This window comes from Temnothorax longispinosus, chromosome 4 (genome assembly GCF_030848805.1).
Source record: "Temnothorax longispinosus isolate EJ_2023e chromosome 4, Tlon_JGU_v1, whole genome shotgun sequence".
NCBI lineage: Eukaryota > Metazoa > Arthropoda > Insecta > Hymenoptera > Formicidae > Temnothorax > Temnothorax longispinosus.
The window spans coordinates 1,274,936-1,302,307 of NC_092361.1; the positions used below are offsets into that span (position 1 = coordinate 1,274,936).

Here is a 27,372-nt window from a genome sequence, read left to right on the forward strand (position 1 = left end):
TTTATGCACCGCTTTTCGTATCATGTTTCGTTATACAAGTATTCGTGAAAAAATTGTATATAAAGTAAGGTTTTCCACGGTACAAATCACGATTGTTACTTTACCGGCAATTTTGAAAACAACCTTTTGCAGCGGAGATCAGATAAAAATCATCAGTAATTCTCCGCCTCTTATGTTCCTTAATTCTTTTTCCAATTTTTTTTTATTAAACGATAGAAACATTACTTTAAAATTGTAAATTAATTGTATCTAAATAAACTTATAAATTGAATCACGTTTCCGCTTTTGAATATCATATATGTTAAGAGTTTCTAATTTTTACAATAATTTAATTGGACAATAAACGAATCTCTTCTTAAGACAAGTCTAACATATATTAATTAAAAATAAAATAAAATAAAATAAAAATTAAAAATAATTCGGCGCAAGTCCAAAATCAAATTCCGAATTATATTAAACAGAAGATAAAATATTTTTTTCTACTTTAATTTATTTTAGTTTTGAAAATGTATTGTCAATCAAGATGGTAAACTCATGTTTCATTAATTTCTTGTCTTCCGATAATCTTTCTTTCCCGTGATTATCTTTAAATGAAAACTTTCGTCTTTTCTTCCTTCACGAAAATTTTCTTTAGCAAGCCTCTACAATTCGTAGGCTTTAGGCACCGGTGCTCGATAAGAGAACCCGGACTCGTAGAGCTTTCCGGTCAACATTATGTATGCATCTTATGCGGGGGTACGTGCGGCACAAGTACGTGTAATCGATGACCACCTTTATCGCGCTGCGCGATGTGATTGCGATAGTCCGCTTCGTCGATCGTGCTGAGGATTCGTAAAATCGTCGTTAATGCACTGCAGCCCTTTCCCTCCCGCAGTCATTTGACTATGACGATGCAACCGGGGGGATGGTCCCGGCATAAACGACATTTCGGGGCGGGGGGAGGATGGGCGCGACGTGAGGGAAGGAGAGGCACACGGGGGTAGAGGACGTTTTTAGCTGAGTTAGTATATTCGGTCGCTTATGTAATCAATATACGAGGGTGAGAACGAAGAAGAGGTGAAGGAGAGGAATAAGAAGAGGAGGTTAGGGGCGGGAGAACGCGTCGGCGGAAGCGCGAGTACGACGATAGGAGGGTGCGAAAGAAATAGAGGGAAGTTTATTCCGGCAGAAATACGCGGGAGAATGAGGTAAGGCCAGGATGGAAAAGATGGAAGGATCGTGTGCTTTGTGCCGTTTAAGGGGATGAAAAGTATATTGAGTGTTTTAGAGGCTAACCGATATCGCGCGTTGTAAAGGCGGGCGAGAGTCGTTAATTGGCGAGTAGTAATTGGAAATAGATTTCTGCGATAACGACAGAGATGGTTGACGTCGTTATTATCGCTCCGAAATATTAATAGTCTTAATAGACTCGTGTTCCGTTTCATCGAGAGTGTGATGCAAGATGTTTCCGTGACGCTGAGACGTGCTTTCAGAAATTATTTCTGAAAACACATCTCGGCTCAATACTATATTCTATATTCTTTTTCCGCCGAACGAACATTTCATGTTATCGACAGTCTTGCGCCGCCTTAATCTCTCGTATAAGTAGGGTATCTAAATTTTTCCGTCTCACTGGATCACGTTCGGTGAATGTCGTATAATTCCAAGTTTCATTATTTACTATACGGTGCGCTCGATCCAACGTACTCGGGCGCAATGGATATCCTCGCGCGAACTTTCGTAAAGCCATAAACATCGTCGCCGCTGCTAAAGGCGGCCCGCCTAAAAATTATACGCTTTCTTGGACACGCGGTCGTTATCGTTCCCAGTTTTCCTGAATTATCGATTCCCTAAAATCGCGGTGCAGCAGCGCGGTTCACACACAAACGATCGGTACGAAAATCTCGCTATCAAGACGCCGCGCCGCCGCTCCGAAGCGCTTGGGATATCCTCCTCTCGGTGCCTCTCACCGGATTCCCACTTTCAAAAGAACCCTCGGTGGGCATGGCACGGACGAGGATCGGTCTCTCTCTCTCTCCTAAGCTCCCTTTCGAGCTCAAGTTGGACGAGATCCACGGGAGAAAAAAGGGGTTGGAAGCCTTGGCCGGCTCGGGATGGACCTTCCGCTGACGTCGCCGGCAATCCCTGCGTTCGTCCACCCGAGGAGAGCTCGGCAGTTGCACATCTTGCAGTTTCGGTTTTTGCAGTCCGTTTCGCTCACACACACTGAGAGACGCGCGTCGTTCGGCTTCGTTGCCCCCATCCCTATACACACTTCGCTTCTTTCCACCACCTCCACCCTCTCAGCTTTTCTTTTTCTTCAGCTGCCTCCTTCTTCCTTCGTCGGTTTTTTTTCTTCTCCTCCTTCTTTCTTCGTCTCTTTCTCCTTGGCTTTCCGCCTCCGGCAAGCTTTTTCGCCCACCAGACCATGGATACTACCCCCCGCCCGTCCGAGCTCATGTCTCTGGTCTGCGTCTCTGTTTCTTGTGTATCGCTTCCCGTTCTTCGTTAAGGTTTCCGACACTTTAATACGTTGCGTCGTTTTGTTCCCCTTCTTGCATCGCGACAGCTGTTTTGTCCGCTCACGATGTAACTATTTGTATTTGTCGTCCCGCGACAATGTGTTGCAATGCGACTTCTTAGTTATTATTCTTAATGCAAGAATAATTACTCTTAGGCTCATATTCTTGACTCTCTTTCAGCGATAAACGCGCTTTTATTTCTAAAATGCTATAGTATATATAACATTTCACAAATAAATGCGCTTTTATCGATAAAAGAGAGTTATATGAGAGTTATATGAGAGTGTGGATGCATATACATGTATTACTATATTAAATTATATATCGGTAATATACATATATATTAGTTCTATAAGTATATAAGTAATATTGAGAAAAAAGTTTATTCTCAAATTTCTCTGATTTTTCGGATTGTTTTTGCAAACTTTTTAGATAAATACTATATTGGGAAAAAAGTATGTATATTTTGAGAGCCAAAACCCCGAGTGCTGCATGATTTCTTTCATTCTTTCGTGGACCTCTTTCGATACTCCGAAAAGCCTGGCATTCAGATCCCTGCCGATCTTAAGACATTTACGACCGTCTGCAGGAGGAGGCACAGAATGAAAGAGGATCTCACTTCGAGTTAATGAAGAATCTTTCGACGTGTATAAAGACGGTATACCAATGCGCGCGCGCGCGCGCGCGACGACGCGCCTTTAGAAGGTACTTAAGTATTTGCTAATTGAAAGGAGCTTTTGTCGTGCTTTTCCAGTGCGATACAAAATGGATTCTTCGCATTTTATAAATTAAGGATGCAAAATTGCTTGCAAAATAAAACGCGCATTTTAGTGTTTACACGTAAATATTTCTTATCTCAAATAATATACGAATACATTTTAAAACTGTTAATTAAAATGAAATTACGTTGATATTTGATTATAGCGCAAACTCTTCCTGCGTTTTATGTTCTTCAAATGTTCATATTTGAAAACGTTGGTTCTATTTGCTGCATTCTCTGCAGCTTATCTCCCTTATATAAATATCTCAAAATCGATACTTTGCAATTATTCCCTTGTATTTTTCCGATACAGAGATATCATAAAAAAACGTCATTTCCTACTTTCGATCTTTCAAATGTTAACGTTACATTTAGAAACGATAAATCACAAGTTTAGAAAATTTATACTCGTAAAATTAGCGTGATTTTTCGAGCATTTGTTGAAACTCTGTTCTTGTAATTGATACTAAACAGACGGCATTAATGACTCCATTAGAAACGTAACCTGCAAAATTCGCGGCAAGCGGCAACCCCATTCTATCGGATCGTACGGAACTCAGATTGTCGTTCCGGGTTCCGGAAAATCAAGCAGCCGATTAAGCCCTTGTCAGTATACTCCTCGAGTATATCGGATCTTGTCGCGTTCGGACGTGTGATAGATTTTCAGGTCGCGTACGTCCACGAGATGTGCTCCTGGCTCCTGGCAGACAGGTCGCAGGTGGCTCGCCCCGGTTCTATCGACGCGCGCGCGCAGCCGACCGTGTCCATGGGCCGTCTGAGAATTGGCAATTTGCTTGCAAATTTCGTGCGACGTATACCCGTCGTCGCCCGCGGGTCCCGTTCCTCCACCGCATCCAGGAGATTCTTCGGATTTCACGGAACGTAGGCGAAGTAGCCCCTGGACGACGCGAGTAAGCCTTCCTCACGCGAGAAAGTATTCGGGATGCATTTCTCAACGATTCGCATTTCCACGTGGTTGACGTAATATAAGAAACATTCCATGATTTTTAGGTTTTTACTCCTGTAAAGTTAACAATGTTAACATCTCATTTTTAGAATATCAATATGCTTGATAAAATTCCAAACTTTTCGCAGAGTTTTAAAGCTCATTGTCTCAGAAAAATGTTCTGATTAAATGTAAAATACAAGATATGACCGAGGATATGACAATATACTAGCTATTTTTCGTTACATGGAAATAGATAAAAATTTTTGTATTTCAAGAGGATTTGAATTGTGCTATTTTTCAAACTTTTCAGACGCGTTATGTAAAAAAAATTGACTCTTACGTCCATAATCGCATACATATGTTCGCGCTCGCAATCGCATTCAAAAGATTACTATGATGGCGCGCTAATTCGTACTACGTTCGAGAAGAAGGAAACAAGCGGAGAAAGCGCGTCTACGTTTTTCTCTTCCGAAGCAACACAACTCATTTGCGTATTCCTTCGGCAAACGTAACAAACTTACGTTTTTCATTCTCACTCGGCGTATGCCATCGGAATCTGCCTTGCAAATTACGCGGCGTTGTTAGCCGCTCGCGGACATATCCTTATTTTCCTTGAGAAAACCCTTGTTACGACCGGGCGCTTACCGAGGATCCTTCGCAACAAAATTATGTTTCTCATTTCTACTTCCTGCATTTGATTCGAGTTTCACTTGCAAATATCGCGATGCCGTTCTCCCCTAGCGACGTTATTTTTCTCCCTAACTCCGGGAAGTTTCCCATCGCGTTGTGCCGGGGTAACAAGGATTTTCCGCGTCGAAATTACATCTCGTTCGCCGCTGTATCTCGAATGCTGCGAGCTATTCCGCAACAGTCATTTAAACGTCTCGTATACAATATCGCAAAATATTCTTCCTTCTTCGACGCACATAACGCATTACCTTTCCTGAGTACGAAAGAAAGTATGACTGATATACATCCCTTGTTGTTCGTCCCAGATTCGAAATTCGCGATGAAAGTTTTGGACTCCAGAACACCGGACGCGCGCGGTGAACACTTATCGTATTTTATCTCACTTAGACGGTAAAAAATCGATTAGGTAAAATTTTCAAGCAGCCCCGGCGCCTCGTAGCGAAGTACAGCGTATAGGACTTAAGCAAACGGTAACGGACGCCGGTAACGGGATTATCCGCCTTAGGTTTCTCGACCGCGCGAGTGTATATGGTTTCGATTATCTCTCTACGTGCTCTTATCACGAGGCAATTTGCCGGAATTTCCTAAAGACACGAGACACGCGCCGAGAACTGAATACACGTCAGCCGTCGGGCAGCCGTGTCTCGTTATTTCATCGCGAGCCGGAGCAGCGAGGGGAAAACGTTTTTCCATCGTCAGAGGACCGGCTGTTTTCCTTCGTGTCGCGACTCGCATTCGCGCTCGCGAACGTGTACGCACGTACTACTGTGCATAAGTGCCTTTCCCCAACCCTTTTCGCAAAATTGACACCGAAACGCGAGATACTCCGCTTTAGCTCTGGCCAGCGGTTAGAACACGACAATTGTTTTCCTTTAATTTAGCTCGAGTTCGCCGTTATGATTAGCTACGTCGGTCACGTGTCTCGCGTCCGATCGAGAAGTCAGACATGAGGAGGCGCGCGCGGTCCTCTTCGTCATATCCGCTCCCGACACCGACATTGCTTCATAGTCTAGAGGCCGTGCTTCGTTCCCAAGTTTCCTCAAATTAACTCGCCTCTCACCTTCGCTCTCGAGAGGTCGGCAGAGAGAGAGAGAAAGAGAGAGAGAGAGAATCGAGGGTCGTAATCTGAGGAGACAATTATCAATCGAGGGACACGGCCGAGAGCGAGAGAGAGAGTTTATCATCTTCTGTCGCATGACCATCGTAATTGATTAGAAATCCGTGATAAATCTCCCCTTGCTGCGATAGGCCAAATCCCGCTATCTGACGAAACAAATTTTAGCTCGTGTATTTCCGGTGTACATCTTGCTATTCCTTTTTCGTGATCATAATATTAAATGTTTCATTTTACCTTATTTTAACTATGAAATTTTACGTATTTTTAATATCTCTACTCTTCTCATTTCTAACACAGCAGCATATTCCATTAAGGTATTCTGTTATATATAGCAATATTTTTAGTAAATGTCGGTATTTTTGAATTATGTCTATACCTGGATCAAAAAATTCAATTTTCTCAAACATTCAACTCATATCCATCTATACGCTATTCACAATTAGAATTAAATAGCTATTATATGCTTGAACGTCAGTGCTCCTATTCGTCTTGGTACGTCGCGTCATTTCCAGTTACCGATCGCCAAAGGCATTTCTGTCTGACATTGCCGTCCGTGTCTACTTGGATACGCATCTCGGCAGTAGTCGCGGTATGATTAAATCAGACTGGCCGTTTCCACAACGGTATTGGAATTACGACACGAATGAAAAGAAAATGCGATCCTATAATGTCAGAGATTTAAGAGATGCGAGTTAAACATAGATGATACAAGCAACGTGGTATAAATGTCAAAATTAGCATGCAAATCAGCATTGCAGTTACATTTCAGACATTGAATTTTGATTGACACAGAAAATGCAAAGAGAAAAATGAAATCTGTCAATCTATCTTTGCGCGTTATACATATGACAAAATATCTCAGATAATTTATTTTTTCATTTATAAATTCCTGATGAAGTCGGAATTGAACTTTTTTAACAAATAAAACTTTAACATTTGAGTAGACTGTAAGATTTTTATTTTCCATCATGCAATTCCAAGTAACTTAGTGTGTATAACTTCAAATTTTAATAAGTAAATCAAAATCTAAATAAAAATCTCTAAAATTAATTGTCAGTCTTATAAGATTCCCCACAGATTTTTTTTGTAATTTATACATGAAGATTTATTAAATTAATTTATTAACGGCATTCCAATACTTGTATTAAACGAACGATATATTATAAGTATATAAATGTGTGAAAACTTTTAATTCTTAAATAGAAATTATGTAATATATGATCGCGTCGTATCGTACAGTAAGTAAGTACTTGATGAAACAAAATGTCGCGTAGATTCGCAAGATTGAATGGTTTTCAGTTGCGCAATTAATATTTACGGTGAGTACGGCTTGCACATGCGGAACGGGTGCGCGGGATTAAATTAGCGTGGACAAATTAATGAAGCGAATCATAACGCGATACCAGACAATACGGCATAATAAACACGATCCAAAAGCAATTGTTTTTAAGTGGGTAAATCGTAGCTACGAATGGACTCTCGTTGCATGTGTTCTTATTTAGAATAAATAATGGTATTAAATAATGAAGTCTCGATAAATATAATTTTATATAAAGTTGCGCTGATCATTGATCATATTTGACGACTCTAGATTTTTATTACGAATCTTGTTTGTTGTTCTGTTATTCTAGCCTGCAGAGTAATAGAGTTTGCGGGAAAATATAAGGCGAAAATTCGCGCCGCAGTTTAATGCTCATTACGTTAAAGACTGAGCATCGAGAAGTACGCCTTGAGCGCTTGCGTGCATTTCGGTAAAGCAAATGAGTATGTTAATTATATCTATTGTATCCTATTACGGCATTTTGTATTCTGTAATCCCAATGTAGCATACGCGTTTCTATCTTGCCACAGTAGGAGCAAAGGACGAAAATAAAGCGCGCGGAAAATAATTCAATGAATATATTAAGGGGAGGTAAAATCGTATTTAAAAACAGTGCGCGGTTCATAAAGGAACGTTTTCTGGAACGGAAGTTTCCGCATTAAAAAAAAAACGAGCTCGTTGCACGTGACGTTTCTATCTCGCGTGTGTATCCGGGAATTAAATCGGTACGGGTAAGTTCGATAAGTGCTTTTAAACGTTCCATATACGGCTTCCGAGATTCTATGTCGCAAGATCAGACGATTACAAACGTATAACGAAATAAAGTCATTATCTGAAATGCGACCGAGAAAATGTCATTGTTGAAGAAGTCTTCCGTAGATCCTTGTGAGATAAATACAATATGCGGACGCAGGGCCGCTGCTGATAGCGAGCGCGAGTGGAAGAACAGTTTGCGGAGTGATTTAACAGCGGCATTAAATTTGCGCCGCGGTTGCGCGCTCGCGCGCGCGGGTGCGATGGAAGTTATAATTAAATTCGAAGCGCGACCCGGAGCACAGTGTCGCGGCGAATGATGACGAGAAGGACAATTTCCGCGATGATGATTTTGTATTAAAATGATCACGTGTCGCCGTACCGCATTATTTAATTATTTAACCGCCAATTTGCTAATGCGCGCGCCGCTCATGCGCGCGCGCCAGTGCGAAAACTCCGGCGAGTATAATTTTAGATATTACATGATTATGGAATTCGCCATAATGACTGGACGTACTGGCCGAACGGACGCGGCCGGGTTATCGCGGGGAAATCGCTTCTAATTATCGACTATCAGTATTTATAATTAACGAACCCGTGGCGACTATCAAATTCGACGTGCTTCCTGTTATTACTTGCCCGAGAACTTTGCGCGCTGATCATTAATAATCATAGTGGCGATTATCAAACACATTCAATGTTAGTTTACGAGCCTAAACTCGCACAGGAAATAACCGTATCGATCGTAACGAGGAAAATTGCCCAATTTGCTCAAAACAATTGAAATTGGTGCCGATTAGCTCTGCCGATACTTCGCGAGTTCCTATTTTACGAAAACGCAAATCTCTCTGGTCTACTTGCGGCAATAACACCCAATTAATAATAATTTAATAAGTTAATACAAATATAAAATAGACTGTAAAATGATAAGCTTCAATAAAAGAAGCTTCTTTGATTTTTGACGACAGATTACAGTTTCGTTCATCTCTCGCGCATATTTTATTACAATCTGTAGGACAATAGATTGTAATAAAACAACAAAGTTTATATACAAGAAAAATTAAAATACCTGATACATTTTGCAAACAGCTTTACGTGAGATCATATTATTAAACGCAGCGTTATAGAGATGCAATCTTTTTAGACAAGCTTACGTGGATGAATCGTTCAGTCTTTTGCGGAAGCGCGAAGAATATGTTCGACCTTGGTGAAGCGAGTATCCTCGTCTGAAGTTTTACAAAGATCGAAGGTCAACTTGTCCTTCCTAACCGTATTCTCCGTCGTTCTCGTCATCGACGTCGACGAGTTTCTCGAATAAAATGCCTCGCCGGATGAAAAGAGCCATCGTCTGCCATACGAATGAAGGGGCTGACGTAAAAGTTGGGACGGCGGGGGAGCGAGGAGAGGGTTGCGAGAACGGGAACGACCGCCCGTTACAAGCGGAACGTAAGTGACAAGTTGAGGGATTGCTGCGCCTACGTGGGCGCATTGTGTGCAATCGCCATTCGCGAACGTGCCCCGGCCGTTCCTTATTCCTCGAAGATTTCCAACGCCCGTGAATGCGCGGAAATATTGCCGATCGCATTATTCCTAACGTTATCTCGCGCCACGTTCGCGCTATTGAAAACGTCGCGCGAAACCCGAGACTTGGATTGAAGAACGAGGGCGGAGAGAGAGAGAGAGAGAGAGAGAAGAGAAAGAGGAAAGAAAAAAGAGGAGAAAACAAAAAACGTTTCAACTTTCATCAGCGCATGCGAGTTTCTTACGATATGACCGCGATATACGGCCGCGAGTAGCGTGTTGAACGATAACGATCGGAAAACAAAAACATTCCCTTCTCTCTCTCTCTCTCTCTCTCTCTCTCTTTCTCTCTCTAACAGCGGAGAGAAAACTCGCGTACTCGAGCGTGTCGTACCATAGAAAGATCCATAGTACGAGATCCGAGCAATTTACAACGCGCATCAAAACTCAGAAACAAAGTTCACGCCGCCGCCAACGTTCGTCGAGAACCGTGTCGGTGCACTGGCGAACTTCCAAATCTCACCAGTTCTACTAGTTGACTATCGCTCGATGTCCCTCGCGGAATTCATGCTTGTTTGATTACTTTCAAAGTTCATTTTTCGAAATTGCGCAATGCGCGCGGATTCCCCGGAGAAGGAATTCTAATCGATCCGATTACGGGAATTCGAATTTTCTCGCGGAAAATTGGCGCGTTAATATACCATGATATTTTTAGTTGCTCTGCCGTTCTGCCACTGAAATTTTTTTCTATCATTAGATATTATTTAATACCTCTTGCTTTCGTGTAATAGAACGTTCTATGATAGAAAAAGTTCTATGTATAACAGCAGATTATCATAGTTCTTATATTTTTATATGCGGTAAAAATGGTCGATTTTTTATTTACATTCTTGAAACTATTGACAGCGGATGCATTCATAAAGATTTATTTATGGAATTTAAATCCCCTTTTCATTTTGTATCTAAAAAGTGATTTATTAATTTAAACCTCCGGTAAACTTTGCATAACGGGAACCGTTCTATTTAAAGTCCCATGTAATCATTTATATATGCGACGTCATATCGTTGTTGTCGCCGGATTCTCGAGTCGCATGTGCTTCGCTGAATTGGAACCAGTCTGGCAATTAGCAGGGCATGTTCGCCGATTGGCGCATATCTTACCACCGTCACATAAGTGTGGGCGTTACCGCGGTGTGTACCAGCTACGGAGTGATGCACCCCCCTTGATTGGAAACGATCCAAAATCACCAATTACGAGGCGAGTCGGTTGCATCCGTAATGCGAGGCGTATACATACACATATATACACCGGGCGTCGTCGACGGAGGGACGCTAAAATTCGATGTAATAACACGCTCTCTCGTGGTGTAATAGCTCGAGATGTCATCGCGCTAATATCGAACCGATCCCCACCGGCGCGGCAATCATAGTCTCTAGATTTCTGGACACGACTGGATGAAGCGGCAAAATGCATGGAACCGACGGAGGCCCGAAATTGTACGTCTGCCAACAAGAGCCGGCCATTAGTGGTCTTCCGCTCAGACGCGAAGATGCTGACGGAAAGTCTGGGCCTAACAATGAGAGCGAGGATCCAGAGTGCGAACTATTCGATTTAATTAGTAGGTACTTTGGATCACTGCCGACACTGCCTAGACACGAAATCAAAGTCTGAGAGTCATTGCCGCGTCGCGTTGGTAACAGTAATCAAGCTATTGTAACGGAAGATTAGAGGATATCATTAATACATTTTCATAAAATTTGTCTTTTCCCTGATAGTTTTAGGTACTATTATTTTCTAAAAGAAAATTATGTATGAAACATTTTTGCGCCATTCAATGCCGAATGCGTATTTTTTACTCAAATACTAATTTATCCTTTCGCGCTGAGAATTTTCTCTATTTAGAGACATGATATTTTTTGACGAAGAGATAAGAATATTTCAATGTGATACATTAATGCGCTCAGCAAATTTATTGTTCTATTATCAACCCCAGTGTTAATTCTTAATATTGCAATCTCAGAATTCGCTCAAAATTCTTCCCTTTTTCTTCTTAATTTTCAATCAATTTTCATCATTAATATCATTCGAAGCATACGTTATGAAGAAGAATTACAAAAATAATAAAAGTTTACTCTTTATAGAAGCGACCACAATTTTAGTGCGCTACGGGGATAAATTCGCACGTTGCCGACGTTCTTTCGTCAATCATTTAAAAAGCAACGCTCTTTCAAGAGCGGAATTTCTATTTACGGCTAAATTATAATCCTTCTTCACAGAAAAGCACTGAAAATTATCAGCAATATGCCAACTTACTTTTGTAGCCAATTAAGTCAGATCCGCGCCGGCCCTCTATACAGAGGAGGGATCCCTCCTTTAAATGAGTTACTTATCTCTCCTAGAAAAATTTAATAAAACGGACTCACGCCTTTCACGCGGCTTTCGAGTTCTTTAACTTTCAACTTTTTTTCGCTCTATGGAATGGTAATGGGAAACTTTTTTCATCTAAGCGCCCGTCGTTTTGCGCCCGCTCGCGTTTGGTTTCGCGGTGGCGGCGTTTCGAGGACAATCGATCGTCCAATGTAATTACTGGGTACGTTATGCCGTTCAGCCGTGCCACCGTGACCACGTGCGCGCGTTCTCCTGTGTTCGTTTCGTCGCGCCATTTCGGAAGAACGAGGAGAGGCGAAGTTTCCCGGAACGGGCACCTCCGGGTTCCGGGGACGACGACGTCGCGGGTCCGCGACGAAAAAGAAAGGAAAGTCGGGCGGGGCAAAAAAGGAGTCCCTCGAAATTCCGCGTCATATGCTCGACGGCACTTCCAGACTACCATCCGAGCGTACTCGAAGGAACGTCCGTCACCCCGCGCCGCGCGCCCCGTCTTATCCCATTCGGCTGCAGTCGCGGAGAAATTCAAATTTACGCACCGACTGCCCCGGGTGTGTTTTTCGAACTTATGAAAAATGAGTCTGGCCGGGCGGCGCTTCCACTTTCTCCTCCTCTTCTTTCGCCACCCGCGCGACCCTCCCCCGCGCTCTTTTCGCCCGAAGAGCTCGAAAAGCTTTTCTAAACCCACTTCTACGCCATCCCGCCGCTACGCCACGGCGTAAGAGTTTATTGCCGGTCGTGTCGAAGAGTTAAAACGGTCTTCGGACCGTTCCGGAGAGATACTAAACCCTAACTCTTTTATGTATGTCGTATTTAATTCTTGACCCGGTAGTCGCGCGAGCAAATGTAACAGAAAGCCAGTTTCGTCGTCGCAGCAGTTGTCCACTAAATTGGCACTAAAAGCTGCGCTCTTTTGGTGTTATTACAAAATTTTTATTGTCTCAATAGTAGAAAAGAAGAGATGTATTTGTGCAGTAAAGAACTGCGTAACGTTTTTGTGAAGCATTTAACGAAATAATTGTCAACACAATTACCGCAATTTTATATCTATGTTGCTGATGCAACTCTTTCTGAAACAGTTTTTGCACAGTGTTACTTTTAAGTAACTTCCACGGGAAATTTATTGATACTATATTTTTGTTTTAAACGAGTTTAGAAGTTAAATTAAGGCACTTGTTATGATGTGTTTTTGAAGTAAAAAGAAATGCTCACGATTGATTAATAAAGTATACTGAAGTTTATTACGATAAAATCGGAGACGGCTAAATGTAAGAAAACATATTTCCTTGATTTCTAAGGAAACACTTTAAAGGCACAACAGCTTTCAAAAGGAAATCGATATAACTTCTTTTTTTATCTCCCCAGCTGCTCTGCTCTTTTCTCTATCTTAAAAGTTCCGCGATTGGTGAGCGGAAGCAAACAGCATTGTTGGTCGGCTGGCGAGCTTCCGGATTTAATATAAATGTACGTGAAGTTACTAACTCAAAACGAGAACAACTTGAACACAAAAGATGGGATTTAAAGAAGTTTGCTCGGATAAATGTCGTTCCGGCGTCAAAAAAGGAATATTTATTTCGTTACAACACATGAGAAATTAATTATCGTGCCATTCATTATTTAAAGCCATATATAGTAATTATTAAACAGCAACTTTCGTTCACGAATAATCCAATAATCTTATAATAATGATAAAACGAATCTTTTCGCTATTTTTATCTTTGTAATTGCCAATATGTGTCATTAATGCAATTTCTCATTCAGAATTACATAAAGATGATTAAAACAAGTAAATCGAACACACACCAATAAAAAGTATAAGATGCGCTAAACATGCTTTTAAAAAATAAACGCTATAGATAAAAAAGATATTTTATATTTTTCTTTTCTAACGTTGAGTCAAAAGTAGGCCGAGCTGGGTCTTTAAAAATATATAGCTTGCTCTGTTCAAGAATATAAAAAAAATGTGTAAAAAATGAATATACATAAAAATATTTAGTGCCTCTAGTTTTCGGCTTGATGCGGGGCTTAAGTTGGGCCAAGTTAGATCGTGCTACCATGACACGGACGCCGCACGATATCGCACGTTTCGTAGTAAGAACGTGAAATATAGGTCATATGCATCGTGCCACCGTGTCTCCCGAGGTTATGCCTCATAATTCATCACGGTGGAGTCACGCAAACGCGCGCAAAAAAAAACGAAACGGAAAAAGGGAACACGCGTGAAAACGTGAACCGACAGACTCACCGCTTCCCTCACGATTCACACGACTCTTTTTCGCCGAAAGCTCGAAGCTCGCGCGCGCGGCAGCATCTTAAAAATTTTAAACGAGTGAAAAGCTCATCGCGCGTGTCTGTTACGTTGGGATTTACGTTGCTCGGCCGCGCAAATCGCGATCGCGAGTATTTCGGATTTTTCATCTGGACGCGACACCTTAGACCGACCGGAAGATGTTCCGAGCAGCGGAGGCAACAGTTTTGCAGCCTGCTCTCGCGAAATTACTCCCCGCCGCCGCATTGCTGCGCGTCGCGTTACATCGCTTGTATTCAAATGCTCGGCGCATTCGACGCGGGCTTTCCTCGAGCTTAATGCGAGCCGGCTGGCGGCGGCGGCGCTCGTTGTGTTTCCTCGGATGTGTATAAATGCCGGCGGACGCGGAGCGCGAGTTCCGCCGGGCGGTGTCAAGGAATCCAATAAAAGAGAACCCGGGCGAATTACAGGGTCCTCTCTCGCAGCACGCCGCAACTCCCGGAGATCCCTCCCCTCTCGCCCCTCGCCCGGGACTACTTGGACCGAGGAGCGAGGATTCCTCTCGGACAAAATTCCAACGACTCCGGCTATTACCGCCAGAGATTATCCGCTCTCTTTCCTCGCACTTTTCGTCCCCAGAAAGCGTGGGAGAAGAGGGTGAAGGAGTGAGGGAGGAAGAGGGAGGGAAAGGTCACGGGTGTCCCGCGGAGCGCAGGGAGTACGGAGATAACTCGCGCTGGCCCAGACGTTTACGATCGTTCCGAGCTTTAACGAGGTTAATCGCGAACCCCTGAAAACGAGCGTTGAGGTCGGCAGCCCGAGAGAGGCGTATATACACTTTAAACGCCGCGTAGAAGTCACGCTCGCTTCCGGGCGCTCTTGCTCTTGCTTTGGCTTTTGCCGCGCCGCGGCCACTCGGCGTGTTTAGCGAGGTAGACACGAGCATCTGACGTTTGTTAACGTTAGAACCGGCCGAGGAGGTCGTTCCGAGAGCGCCGGAAAATTGCGAACGGGCGACCTGGCTTTTCGTTATCTGACAAAGCGGGAGACTCTCTTTTCATTTGCCATCTTTGTGCCTTTCCGTTTTCGAAAGCAAGCGACCGTTATTGCTCTGCGACGACGCGCAATTTTATATCCGGACGTTTATTTGTTATCAGCGAAATAGGTGCATGGATTTCATTAAAAATTTATATTACAATATTACTATTTATATTAAATTATAATTCCAAGGAAATTTATATTGTGAGCGAAAATTAGATGGAAGAAATTCCAAGCTGGAGAGAAAACAGATCTGTCTTTGTCTTTCATAAAAAATGCGATTTAAAGCTAGCTGAAGTTAATTAAAGGTGTATCTTGTATGGTTCTAATCATTTTAAACATTCCTGTAATTAATTCAACGAATTTACTTTTTTCCTCATTAGAAAATCCTTGTGTGATGAATTTTTTAATTTTATTAGTACATCGGATTATATATCACGAGAAGACTAACACGTTGCGTGAAAATAATTTCACGTAAATTCAGACTTTTTCTCTTAATACAGCTCGGTTTAGACTGTTCGCTCCTCATTCACGTTCCGTTGTAATTATGCTCGCATAAATCGCGAATAATATCGCATACATTTAGCCCACTATTTTATGGCCGTCTACTAAACGACGTAACACGCGCGGCAATAATAAATTCTTATAATCGTAACTCGTAATTAAAATCTTGCTACTCAACGGTACACGTGTAGCGTTACGCAGCGCGAAACAAAAGTACTTGCACGAAATTCTGGACAGAAAGACGTATAGAGTTCGTGTTAAACGGTAAACCGAGGATGTAAAGAGAGGCGCAAATTATTCGCAAATTATTTCGGTGAATTGAGGAACGCGAATCTTTTGGGGGGAAATGCCGTTGTCTCAGATTAAAAAGAAAAAAGAAGAATGAGGAAACGCGCCTCTCATTTGACGCTTCCGTTAGCTCGTTCCCTTGATATTTCGTTACCGAAATTCTTCGCGCGCGATTGTGAGTCTCTCCCGCAAATTTACGATTCTTTAAATGAAAGTCCGTCGTCATCCGACATTAGTGCGGACCGCTTTTCCTTTTTCCGTATTATCTCATACCATTTTCCGATTCTCACTTCGAGAAAGACAAAGAAATTTGCGGGAAAATCGCTTACTCGCGAGCACGAACGCGTCGTTCCCTTTCGTAAGCCCCAATTTTTGTTGCGCGCAGGGATAATCAGTAGGTCGATTCTATCAAGTCCCACGTCAAGCCTTAATCAATTTGATCCGGACAACGAGCACGTTCCTCTACGTGGCTCGTGTAACATCAGCGGTATACAGGACGTTCCAGTGGGAAAACCGGAGCAAATTCTCAAAGGACCGGGCAACATATAATCGTATAAATACATCGGTCGGCGCGTTCTGGTTGATCAATTTATTGCATATATATTTACTTTTACAATGTGACATCTTTTGTTATCTCCTTTGTATTTTATATTTCGTCTTTCGTATTTCACTTTATGTTTTCTTCTATGAGTTGCGATCTTTTCTTCATCATCTTAAAGAATTGATGATAATAATAAAGTGATGACAATAAATGTTATTACTATTACGCGATTATGCAGATGAGATTGAAACATCAAGACATTCTTATTTTATATATAACCTTTAGACTGATTGGCAAAAATCCTATAAAAACATCAAGTACTTAAAAAATATCATTGCTCCTAAAACAACTTCATTTATCATAAAAAGTTTTCAATTTAAAGAAATCTTCGAAAAGAAATCCTTCCCTCGTATTTCTTGAATGGAAAATCAGACGGCAAGGAGACATTAGCAGAAAAATACCGAGCTTCGAGAAACGTACTCAAGATTTTGAAAGATTCGCGTGTTTCGCGCAAACTACACGAGTCCCGCGTTTACACGTTCCGCATTACGTTATGTCTGGCGAGATGAAAATTGAACGGTACACCACAGTGAGGGAAAGCGAGAGTTAGCTCCGTCTACAAGAATTCAAATTACTTCATCAAACGCCAACGTCGGCGACGACCACCCCTCGCCGGGGCCGTCCTGTACGCGAAGCGATCGTGTAATCCGGCGCTTGCACTTGCACGCGGCGACGGACGTGTGTGCGGGCGTGCATGTCGCGCGAGCGAGCGGGCGAGCGGGCAATCGCGCGCGTGTTTATGGCCGCACGGGTGCACGCGTGTTGGCGCACGGACATAGGTACCGTGTATGTACGCCTCGCTCGATGTACGACACGTACCGACGTGGCTGTGGATGTACGGGATGTGCGGCTTATAAGCACGTACAGGGCGCGCATACGGGTCGCGTATGCATGTGCATGTGTGTGTTTCGGTACGCCACCCCCGGCCGCGTGTATATATTCGTGATTTAAAAATATAATATATTCAACGGCTGACCGCGCGCGCCGCGCTGCTCTGTGCACCGTTTAGCTATCCGACCATAATAGTCTCCCGTAAAGCTCTCTACTCTTTCTCCCTCCCAATGTACCCTTTCTTCTCCGTCCCATCCCTCGCACGCGTCGCTTCATCCTATCTCATATTTCCCCGCGTTGCCGGACCTCCTCTCCCGCGTGGTTCTTGTGTTTTCTGGACATTTCCTTTTTTCTTTCCCCGCGAACCGCTGTATCTTCCCGCTCCCGCTTTTAAACCGCGTCAAAAAGATTTTTAACCGCGGCGCTTTTGGCCGGGCTGCGTGTAATACACGTAAATATACTTAATTTGTCACTTTTTTCATACGCCGACAAAAGTCGGGAAAATTTATCCGCCATCGTATGCAAGCGTTGGAAAATTAACCATGCTCGTGATATCGTCTCTTGAATGAATACGGGAGAAGAATGCGTAGAATCGATTTTCACAAAACGTGAAATTAACGTACCTTTATTTATAATCCTATGTTTTTTATTTAGATAGCAAAAATTTCGTTTCGAAAGTTTAGTTAATTTTTCTAGAGTCAAGCTAGGGAGAGAATTAATTCTGAATCTTTTGATTATCGAATTTGCAATTAACCCGGCCAAATTACGAAGAGTTATTACCTCTTTGCATAAATAAGTAACGGACAAGCTTTTGAAGTTCTCTTGTTTCTGGCGGACACGCGAGATCTCGATTGCGTTTCGTGACGCAACTCGTCGAAAGCTAATACAGAACCCCAAATCGGATCTCGATGGCGTGACATTGTCGAAACTTTGCGACTCGTACCTTGTATTCGTGTAACTTTCGGTATATCAAGCAGAATTTTTTATCAACGCCGAGGCCCTAACCGATCGTTATCTTATCTTGCGTACACGCCCCGTTAACATCGATCGAAAACAATTACAGAGAATGTAGGTACACGTTTTTCTAAATACATACGTACTTACTTATCTCTCTTTCTCTCTCTTTGCTTTCTAGATGCGTTATATTTTCCATCTCATAATTTATAGATGCATTCGTATATATTTTACTTTTCCGAGTTATGTTTTTATATTAACCGTACAGGTGTCTTATATGAGGTGTCAAAGAAACCAGACTGAGGCAATTTCTGCGCGAGTAAAAAATCCAGGTAGTTCAGGGGCAGAATTAATTTACTTCCATTAATATTGCATTCAGGTTCATTGCGTTATAGTCCGGGTTATTTATTTACAAACCGGGGAAGCTCATTGGTAACCTGACTCGGCAATGTTGCGGCGGTACGAAGACGAGACGGAGAAACGCCTGGCGTGCTGGTGGCTTAATTGCTCAGGGATTCCAGCTCGTTATGGCCGGTGTCTCAGGTACGCTTACATAGTCCGTTACAGCGGTTTCGCTAACCCAGTTCGCGACTCGGTTCCCCGGCCATTTACCATGCGGAACCGAAATTTCCACCGTCGTCGTTGGAATCTTAAGGCGATCGTGGCTTCCCTCCTCGCTTAGTAGCTGAAATTTACCCGACCTTTCCATTCGCCGAGGATCTCAACGATTGTACGCGTCCCGCACGTTATCGAATACTTAGCCGAGGTTCGAGCGAACATGGTCACGCAATACGTGTACAAACAATAAACGCTCAAAATCAGTCTCGTGGCGAAAATTTATTCGGAAGAGAACATCATAAAAAAATACTTTGGCATTGTATCGAAAGCGATCGTTGTATTGCAACAATTCTTCTTAAATGTGTCTCTTCGGAATACTATTTTCCCAATTCCAGCACGTAACTAAATTAATTTTACTGCCATTTTACTTGAATAAATTTTAATTTCGGGTCTTATAGAAATATTTTGTAAAAGATAATAATTCACACTGTTTTAAAATAATTTAAAGACGATGCTGGTATATCGCAATTATAATCATTTATAATGTTTTACGAAAGCTATTTTACTTCATACAAAATAGTCTTTTCTATTCTCATTGTCAGTCTGTTACGATTTTCTCGCCGCTTTTGGCACTCAGTATCGCCAGCATTTATCCGACAGACTTTCGCGCGATCAATCCGCGGCTCTCCCTTTGCTACCTCTCTCAACTTCGTACTGTCTCGTGAAAATTTCTCGATGTGCACCACCGACGAGTCTATCTTCGGGGTGTAATTCGCGAACGTCAACGGAATACCAATGTCGCCGCCGCCTTTCTCTATCGCGTCGTCCTCGCCGTTCTCCATTCTCTCCGTGAGTGGTCATAAAAGTTTAGAGGAAAGCCCGTTTGGGATAGGGGGAGAGAGAGATGGGGAGAGGGAGATGGAATGAGAATCTCGCAAAGTAAGAAAAAAGACGGATAGCTCGTAGATGGTCTACTTTATTGCGGCGTTGGACATTATATAGCTTATGAAGGTGGGATGGTAGAGCGGCAGCTTTGGTTGGATCAGAGAGAGAAAGAGAGAGAAGAGGAAGAGAAGAAGATGGAGAGCTTTTCGCTCGTGAATGAATGATCAATCGTTCAGCATATTGACTGGCATGGCGAGAGAGTCAAAATGAATTTTTATACATTGATCGTTTACCGTTCATTCAATGTTGAACGATAAAACAGAGCAAATTCACTCACTGAGGGTACATATAGAATTAATTGGACGTGGTTATGTAATAGAAAACCAGCTGTTATTATTGAATTTTTTTGTCGTACTGCAAAAGTTGCTCTAATTTTTTTATCACAATTAAACTTCGACCAAGAAGAGTATTATATTACTTTAATGACGTGTGTTTAAAGATAAATTCTAACTCGGTGACAAGTTTTACATATTTTTCGTTTTTTCTTATTATAAAATACTCGAACTGTGTTTTACGATTACATCTATATTGAGGATTCCGCACGATTCTGATGAGAAAAACGTTTTTGGTCAATTTGCTTGAATTTATGATTTATTGTGGTTTTCATGTTTCTTTCATCAACTTTTTATGATTAGTTTTTGAATTATGGGCATTTAAAAATCTTATTTACTAAAACTCTTCATCAGGGACGCAAGAACTACAATATATCACAAATTTAAGCAAACTGACGAAAACTGTCGGTTGTTTTTCAGGAGAATCATCCTTTCCAAAATTCTTTTGTATTGTACGCAATGTAATATAATTTAGAGAGGAATAATCTTTCAATATCTCTACCTTTCCTCTCTTGTTGTTCTTTGCGTTAGTTCGCTGTTTATATGTATTATCGTGATATTACGCCGCGTCATTGTTTATGCGATTGCGATTGCAATCTTTAATACGAAACTCCGGAGGCCGCTTCTTTTTACATCTGAATTGTAAATTTCGTGCACCGCGTGCGTGGAATGATAAATACTTATTCTTCGTTCTCGTAGAGAGCCGGCTCCCCGGAGAACCGTACGTGACTCAGTCCGGAGAATAGCTCCTTGCTTCTTGCGAAGCGGCGGATTGAGCTTTTCGATGCTTTTTCCCGCCGCGAGAAGGATAACCACGAGAGATAACTGCGAACGAGCAGTGAATTAAATCGAAGTCAATATTTCCCTTGAATTATGAAAGAATCGCGAAAGATACCGGGCGGCAAGATCGTAGACAGGTCGAGTTCGAATCGAACGTTTCATCCTTAATTTAAGAAATAATTCGCTGTAAATTTCGCCGAGTCGAGTCATCATCGATAAATTTCAACCAATCGTTGACGGATACGCTTTCGCAAAGGAGAAAGCGATCTTGACATTTTATTGAAACGTTATACGTAAGTGAGTGTGAGATTTAACAAAGTGGCATTTTAATCGGAAAAGGGAGGCGAATAAAGGAGAAAGGGAGAAGAATTACTAAGCGGGAATGGATCTAATGTATAATTGAAAACTAATCTACGTATCGTCTGCGAATTTCGAAAATGACATTTCTGTATTATTAGCCGACATTTGTCAATAATTCAAACGAGCTTATTCGATTTTTACACACACACACCGCGCGTCACGCTCGTGTGTGATAACGCACGTACAGCCGAGAATTACAACTCGTTAATTACCGCCGATGATCTCGAATCCAATAACCCTGATGCGCGTTATTAACTTTTGCAGCGTTAATTTATATTCCATTATATTTATTTCGCGCCATTTATCGCGGCTCGAAATCGCAAGTATAAAGCCTGCATTCCCCATCAATTTATCGTTCATCGTGATTTTTATCGGCGGAAACGCCGCTATCTTGTTTGTGTATTATTAGTACCGTTAATGACGGCGTGTTTTCGTTTATCCGATATACCCCAATTCATTGCCGAAAGTCGTCGAACGTACAACCCCATTGGTCCCCGAGTGAGGATTGCAGTTTTTCCGTTCCGCGCGCGACTCGACGGATCGAGCTTTTCGATACGGAGCGAAGGATAAAGTAGGAAAAAAGAGGATCTAAGAAGACAGAGGAGGGAGCGGCGGTGGGGGAGGGGGGATGAACGACCAGTGGATCAAACCGAATCCAATAACTCCCGTGGGATTACAACTCTGGCCCACGGGAACCGATCGTATTCCGAGAAGATGGCGGGTGTGAGACGCGAGACAGGAAGAATGAAGCGGGGGAGGGGAAGAGAAGGGGGGTCGACGGTCGGAGGGAAGTTTAGAAAGGTGGTCGCTCGTCCGTGGGAAGGGGGTATAGGAGGTTGGCAGCTTTCTTCTTTGCGGAGACGGCGATATTTTGTCGAGCTCGACCCGAATGTAGAGAAACAGCGCGGGCTGCATTCGTATCAGCCGATACAGTGGCTGGATCGGCAGAGGATGAGACTGCTCCGCGGGGAGCGGAGAGACGGAGAGAGAGATAGAGAGAGAGAGAGAGAGAGAGAGACAACGAATTCGCAAGCCCCAATATACCCTACCCACTCGTAGACACGTAGACAATATTAATCCGTTGCGGCGCGGTCGCAATAATTGCCGCCGCTTTTTATATGTCGAACACGATATCGCTCCCCTGGGGCGCGGGCAATCGGGTCGCGCCGCGCCGGGACAAACGGCAAACGGCCGAGCCACTTGCCGCTAAATGATAAGAAAATACGCTGTTCAATCACGAACTTGTCAGACTCAACGGGTTTCCGTGACGCGCCTCGCAAGGCGTTCCCCGGCAAATTGAATTTCTCGAGGCGCCCGGATCTCCCGATCTCTTGCGGCCGGCGCGTGCGAGCGCGAGCTCGCAGCTCGCACGCGAGCAACGATAAACGAACGAAAATGACTTAGCGCCGCCGGTTCCAGACCGGCCAACGATACGGTGTAACTTATAAGTCGTTCGCGGGATTTTGACAAATCGCCCGAGCCCGACCAATTCCCGATTTTCTCATCCCGTTTCTTCTTTCTTCTTCTTCTTCTTCTTCTTTTCCTTTCTTTCAGCTTCTCTTTTCTCCTGGCCCATCCTCCGGCCACCTCGTTTCCTCTTTCCCGCCCTGATCCAGCCGCCTCCTAGTGTCGGCGCTCTAAATCCTCGTGCCATGCCGCGCGAAAACTTTTTCCTCCGCGAAGTTGGAGTTTTCTCGGGTTTATCGGCAGTGCGGGTAGTTTTTACTTGGCAACTCCTTTTTTTCTCTTTGCCTCCCCTCCCGCCGTCCGGGGTCTCTCCTTCGTTCTTTTCCCCGCCAGTGATTCGTTCCCGGTCGTCTTTACGTGGATCAGATAAGACCCCATAGCCACGCAAATCAAGCGGAACAAGCGGCTGCGCCGATCGCCCGATCGGACGGGCGCGGGCGTTTCGGCGATCGATACGATATCGCGAAAGGGTCCCTCGCACGATGATAAGGTTTATCGGGTCTACGTTAATCCGATAGTTTAGCAATTGCTTCGTTCTTGTCGTTGGAATTGATAACGGAGACCCGTATCGTTTCGTACCTCTCGCGCTAAATGTGACCGCCTTAGGAGGTCTTCGGGCTTTTCGGTCAGAGATAAAGTCGCGAGTTCCGTCGAGGTAATTTCGGCAGATCGCAAACAATCGCAATACTTTCACGTGGAAACGCTAAAAGATGCATCGCGCGTCCCAGTAACGTGAGACTAGCGGCGCCGAACTTTCGTCGACGAGACACATCGCGAAAATGGGAAAGCGCACAAAGTACAGGGGGAGACAAAGAAGAATTGTACTCACTGACTAAGGTGAGAAAAGGCGTACTGTGCTGCAGAAAATGGGGCGGGCTGCATGCTTCTTCCGGTCTAGATACCGCGCTCCCCGTTTGCAGCTCGATCACGTGGCCGTCTCTTCGGTAGAATGTCATGCACATAAAACCGCTCCGACTGGAAAAAAGAAGGGCGCGAAGATCCGTAAAGATCGGGGCGAGCATATTCCTGTCGCTTTAATCGCGATCGCTGTAGATATCCGAACAGATATTTACGGACAAGCGGATACGAATTAGAATTACGAAGTATCATCGCGATTTCGTGAACGTGAGTCGATTCTCCCGTAAAACTTTTTCCCGTGCGACAATTTCTTTTTTTTATTATTTAAATAATTATTCATGCATGAACTCTTCATGTCTCATCTTCCATGTGTGTGCGTTTATGTGAAGTTGGCGTATTATTTTGTGGAAACTCATGAAGTACCTATTATGGCTTTATTTTTAATAAAGTTCTATAGTTCTCTATAGGTTAGACAAATAGTCTTGGTCATTAAAGCACAAAAAATGTCTCTCTCACAAAGATTCACGCAGCGTCTCACTTTGCCCCACGGCGTTTTTCGTAACATTCATTGCTAGATTTCAAAAGATTTATAGCACTATATAAGTTCTGGAAAGAATTATGGCAATCTTGTTTTTTTCTTTTTTTTATGATTTTTATCACTCGAGAAATTTATTTTTATGGGGACAGAGGTGGAATGCTGACCGATTCTAAATAGTTGCAATTATTCTTAAAAAATAACATTTTGTGCCACAACCTCTTTATAAAATTGTCAAATACGTTCAGAACTGCTCGAAAAATATTTTATGATAAATGAAACTCTCGAATATCGACCAGCTCCCTCGTCTCACCTCCATGCTCCTAGCATTGCATTTTTCGATCGATCAAAATTATTAAAAAATGAGAAAATAATATTTATCGTCAGAACTTTATAAAATTAAATACGTTCAAAACTGCACGGAAAATATTTTATAGTGAATAGAACTCTCGAATATCGACCAGCGTTTCACCTTCATGCATCTAGCAGTGCATTTCTCGAGCGATCAAAATTATTAAAAAAATACAAAATAACATTTCTTGCAAACTCTTTATAAAATGGTTAAATACAGAACTACGAGAGAAACATTTTACAATGAATAGAACTCTCGAATATCGACCAGCGTTTCACCTCCATGCTCCTAGCGTTGCATTTCTCGAGCGATCAAAATTATTAAAAAATAATATTTCTTGTCAGAACTCAGAATAATATGGTTAAATATGTTCAAAACTACTTGAGACATATTCTACTATATAATAAATAGAATTTTCGAAAATCGTTCACGTTTATTCATGTAAGGGTGCCTTTGCCGGGCGATAAAAATTGTTTAAAAAATTAAAAAAAAAAACTTATTTTCAGAACTCTATGTAAAATGTTTAAATACTTTCAGAACTGCACGAGAACTCTTTTAGAATAATTGAAATTATTTAGAATTGGTCAACATCCATTCCCCCCTCGAGTGATAAAAATCATTTAAAATTAAAAAAACAATATTTATCGCCAGAACTTTTCAGAACTTATGTAGAACTTGTGTAAATCTTTTGAAATCTAGCAATGATTGTTAAGAAAACTCCTGTATGATAAAGTGAGACGCTACGTCTCAGCGAGAACCGGCGTCTCAGTTTGTCTTGAGGCATTTTTTGTGTTTTAATGATCAGAATTATTTGTCTAACCTATAAAGAAGTATAGAACTATTAAAAATAAAGCCAGAACTCTCAGCACTTTACGAATTTCCACAAAATGATACGCTAACTTCACATCTTCCACACACACACACACACATGAGGCGTGTATTTTTATAATTAAAAAAATAATATTTGAATAAAAATAAATTATAAACACATTCTCGCTTTTTTTGCTCTTAAAGATTATAAAAACTAAATAATTCCTCAATATAAATACTCACATATATAAAATGTATAATTGTAAAAAAGAATAAAAATGAGACATACAGAAATAAGACGATCTTACCAGCCGACAGTGAAGTGTGCCACCAGCGTCATCGTCGTCATGGTCTGCGCGCCATTCGACTGCTTTATGCTGTTGCAAAGGATCTTCACGTCCTGATCCTCCGGCCCGGGCACGTATTGCAGGTCCATGGACCCGCCTTCGAAACTCGACGAAGTCGTGTTTGGTCTGGCGACATGCAGAGACGCGTTTCGCGAATGAAACGTGTAGGATCTGCCGAGGTCCAGAGTGTGCCAGGTCAGTCCGCCGCTCGAGTGTCCAGTCAGCCAATTTGGGAATCGACATTCGCCCGGGGACGAGACTGAAATAGGAAACACGTTTTCAGTCGTTTAACGCGCTTTTGCATCTGATCACAAGTAAGAAATAATATAAAGCCACCGTATCGCGTTGTGAAGTCAATTCTATTTCGGACAAGTAGGACAGACTGAAAATCGAGAAACAGACTTATTATCTCTAGAATATTTCGAGGCAAGACGCTTCATCGTTCTTGACGCGATTTACAGACACATTTATAATGATCAAGAAATTAATTATAGGATCAAATGTCTGCATCCATCTATGCTAAAACACCCTTACCGGGGCGGTAAGAGAGTTTACTGAGAAAACACTCTTATATTTGAATGTGCGAATTTTTCGACTAACGAAAAACTGATTAGATTTCCTCGTTAGGCAACACGCGACCCAGCCTCGCGTTTCCTCGTTAACCAGAGAATTCTACCGGGGCGTTAGGTCAAAGGCGGCTTCACTCGGAACGTCTCCCCGCGCGACTCTCGTAAAACGAATGATTCTCCAAGCGATCGTTACGCGTCCCATCATATATCGGGCTCGTCGTCCGTAAAGGCCGCGGCTTCGACGTCAACGGCACGGCTACGTCGAACCGATGATATGCCGGTCGGCCGAGAACACCGCGGGCACCGTCCGAAAAATTCCGCAGGCTCCATGGCCGCTCGCCGTAAAGTCCTTCGTATATCGTGGAACGACAGTCGATAAACCGACGACGTCGATACTCCCCCGACAGTGCAGCAGAATCGTATAACGGATATCGCGCGGTCCAACGAATACGCCTATCCAGCAGCCTCCCTCTCCTCCCGCCGCGCCGCGCCGCGCCGCGCCGTCCGTTTCGTTTTCATCCCACAATAGCGAGTGCACTGACGATGGCACCAACCCCCTCCGTGTGTCATACGCCACAGCCGTCCCACTTCCGGTCCGAGTGGGACGTAAAACCGAAGCGTCACCGAGAAGAGATCACCCGATTCGCGTCGAGTGGCTCACGGCGGAGGGGTACGGTCGAGGGCGAAAGGTCGACCGAGCGGGTTAACGGAGCGCGCGCGGACCGTACGGTCGGTTTTATGGCATATAAAGGCATTGTTGCACGCGGCGCGGCAATGAATGGAAATAATTCAACGACTCGGCGGCTCGATAAGCACGTTCGCGATGCCCCACGGCCAAGATACAAATTCCCGCGATCGTAAACGTCGAGCCGTGTCTTCTCGCCCGTTTATTCCTTTTAAGATTAGGAACGATCACGCTGTTATCGTCATTATTTTATTCGTTCGTTTCAGTCACGTCGCGCTAGAAATTAATAACGTTGATAAAGTTGTTGATTTG

The 27,372-nt window shown here is 42.9% G+C and overlaps 1 protein-coding gene and 1 long non-coding RNA gene across 3 annotated transcripts in view; one reads left to right on the forward strand and one right to left on the reverse strand.

The window, feature by feature from the left end:
• Window positions 1-27,372, forward strand: part of LOC139812408 (uncharacterized) — a 178,981-nt gene that overhangs the window by 60,113 nt on the left and 91,496 nt on the right. The gene's annotated exons all lie outside the window — the stretch shown is intronic.
• Window positions 1-27,372, reverse strand: part of LOC139812404 (uncharacterized) — a 238,650-nt gene that overhangs the window by 18,970 nt on the left and 192,308 nt on the right. For both annotated transcript variants that reach the window (XM_071777195.1, XM_071777194.1), the window contains exons 8-9: window positions 25,768-26,065; window positions 23,734-23,879 (exon numbers count right to left, since the gene is read on the reverse strand). In XM_071777195.1, the coding sequence (XP_071633296.1) occupies window positions 23,734-23,879; window positions 25,768-26,065 (444 nt within the window). The remainder of the gene's footprint in view (window positions 1-23,733; window positions 23,880-25,767; window positions 26,066-27,372) is intronic.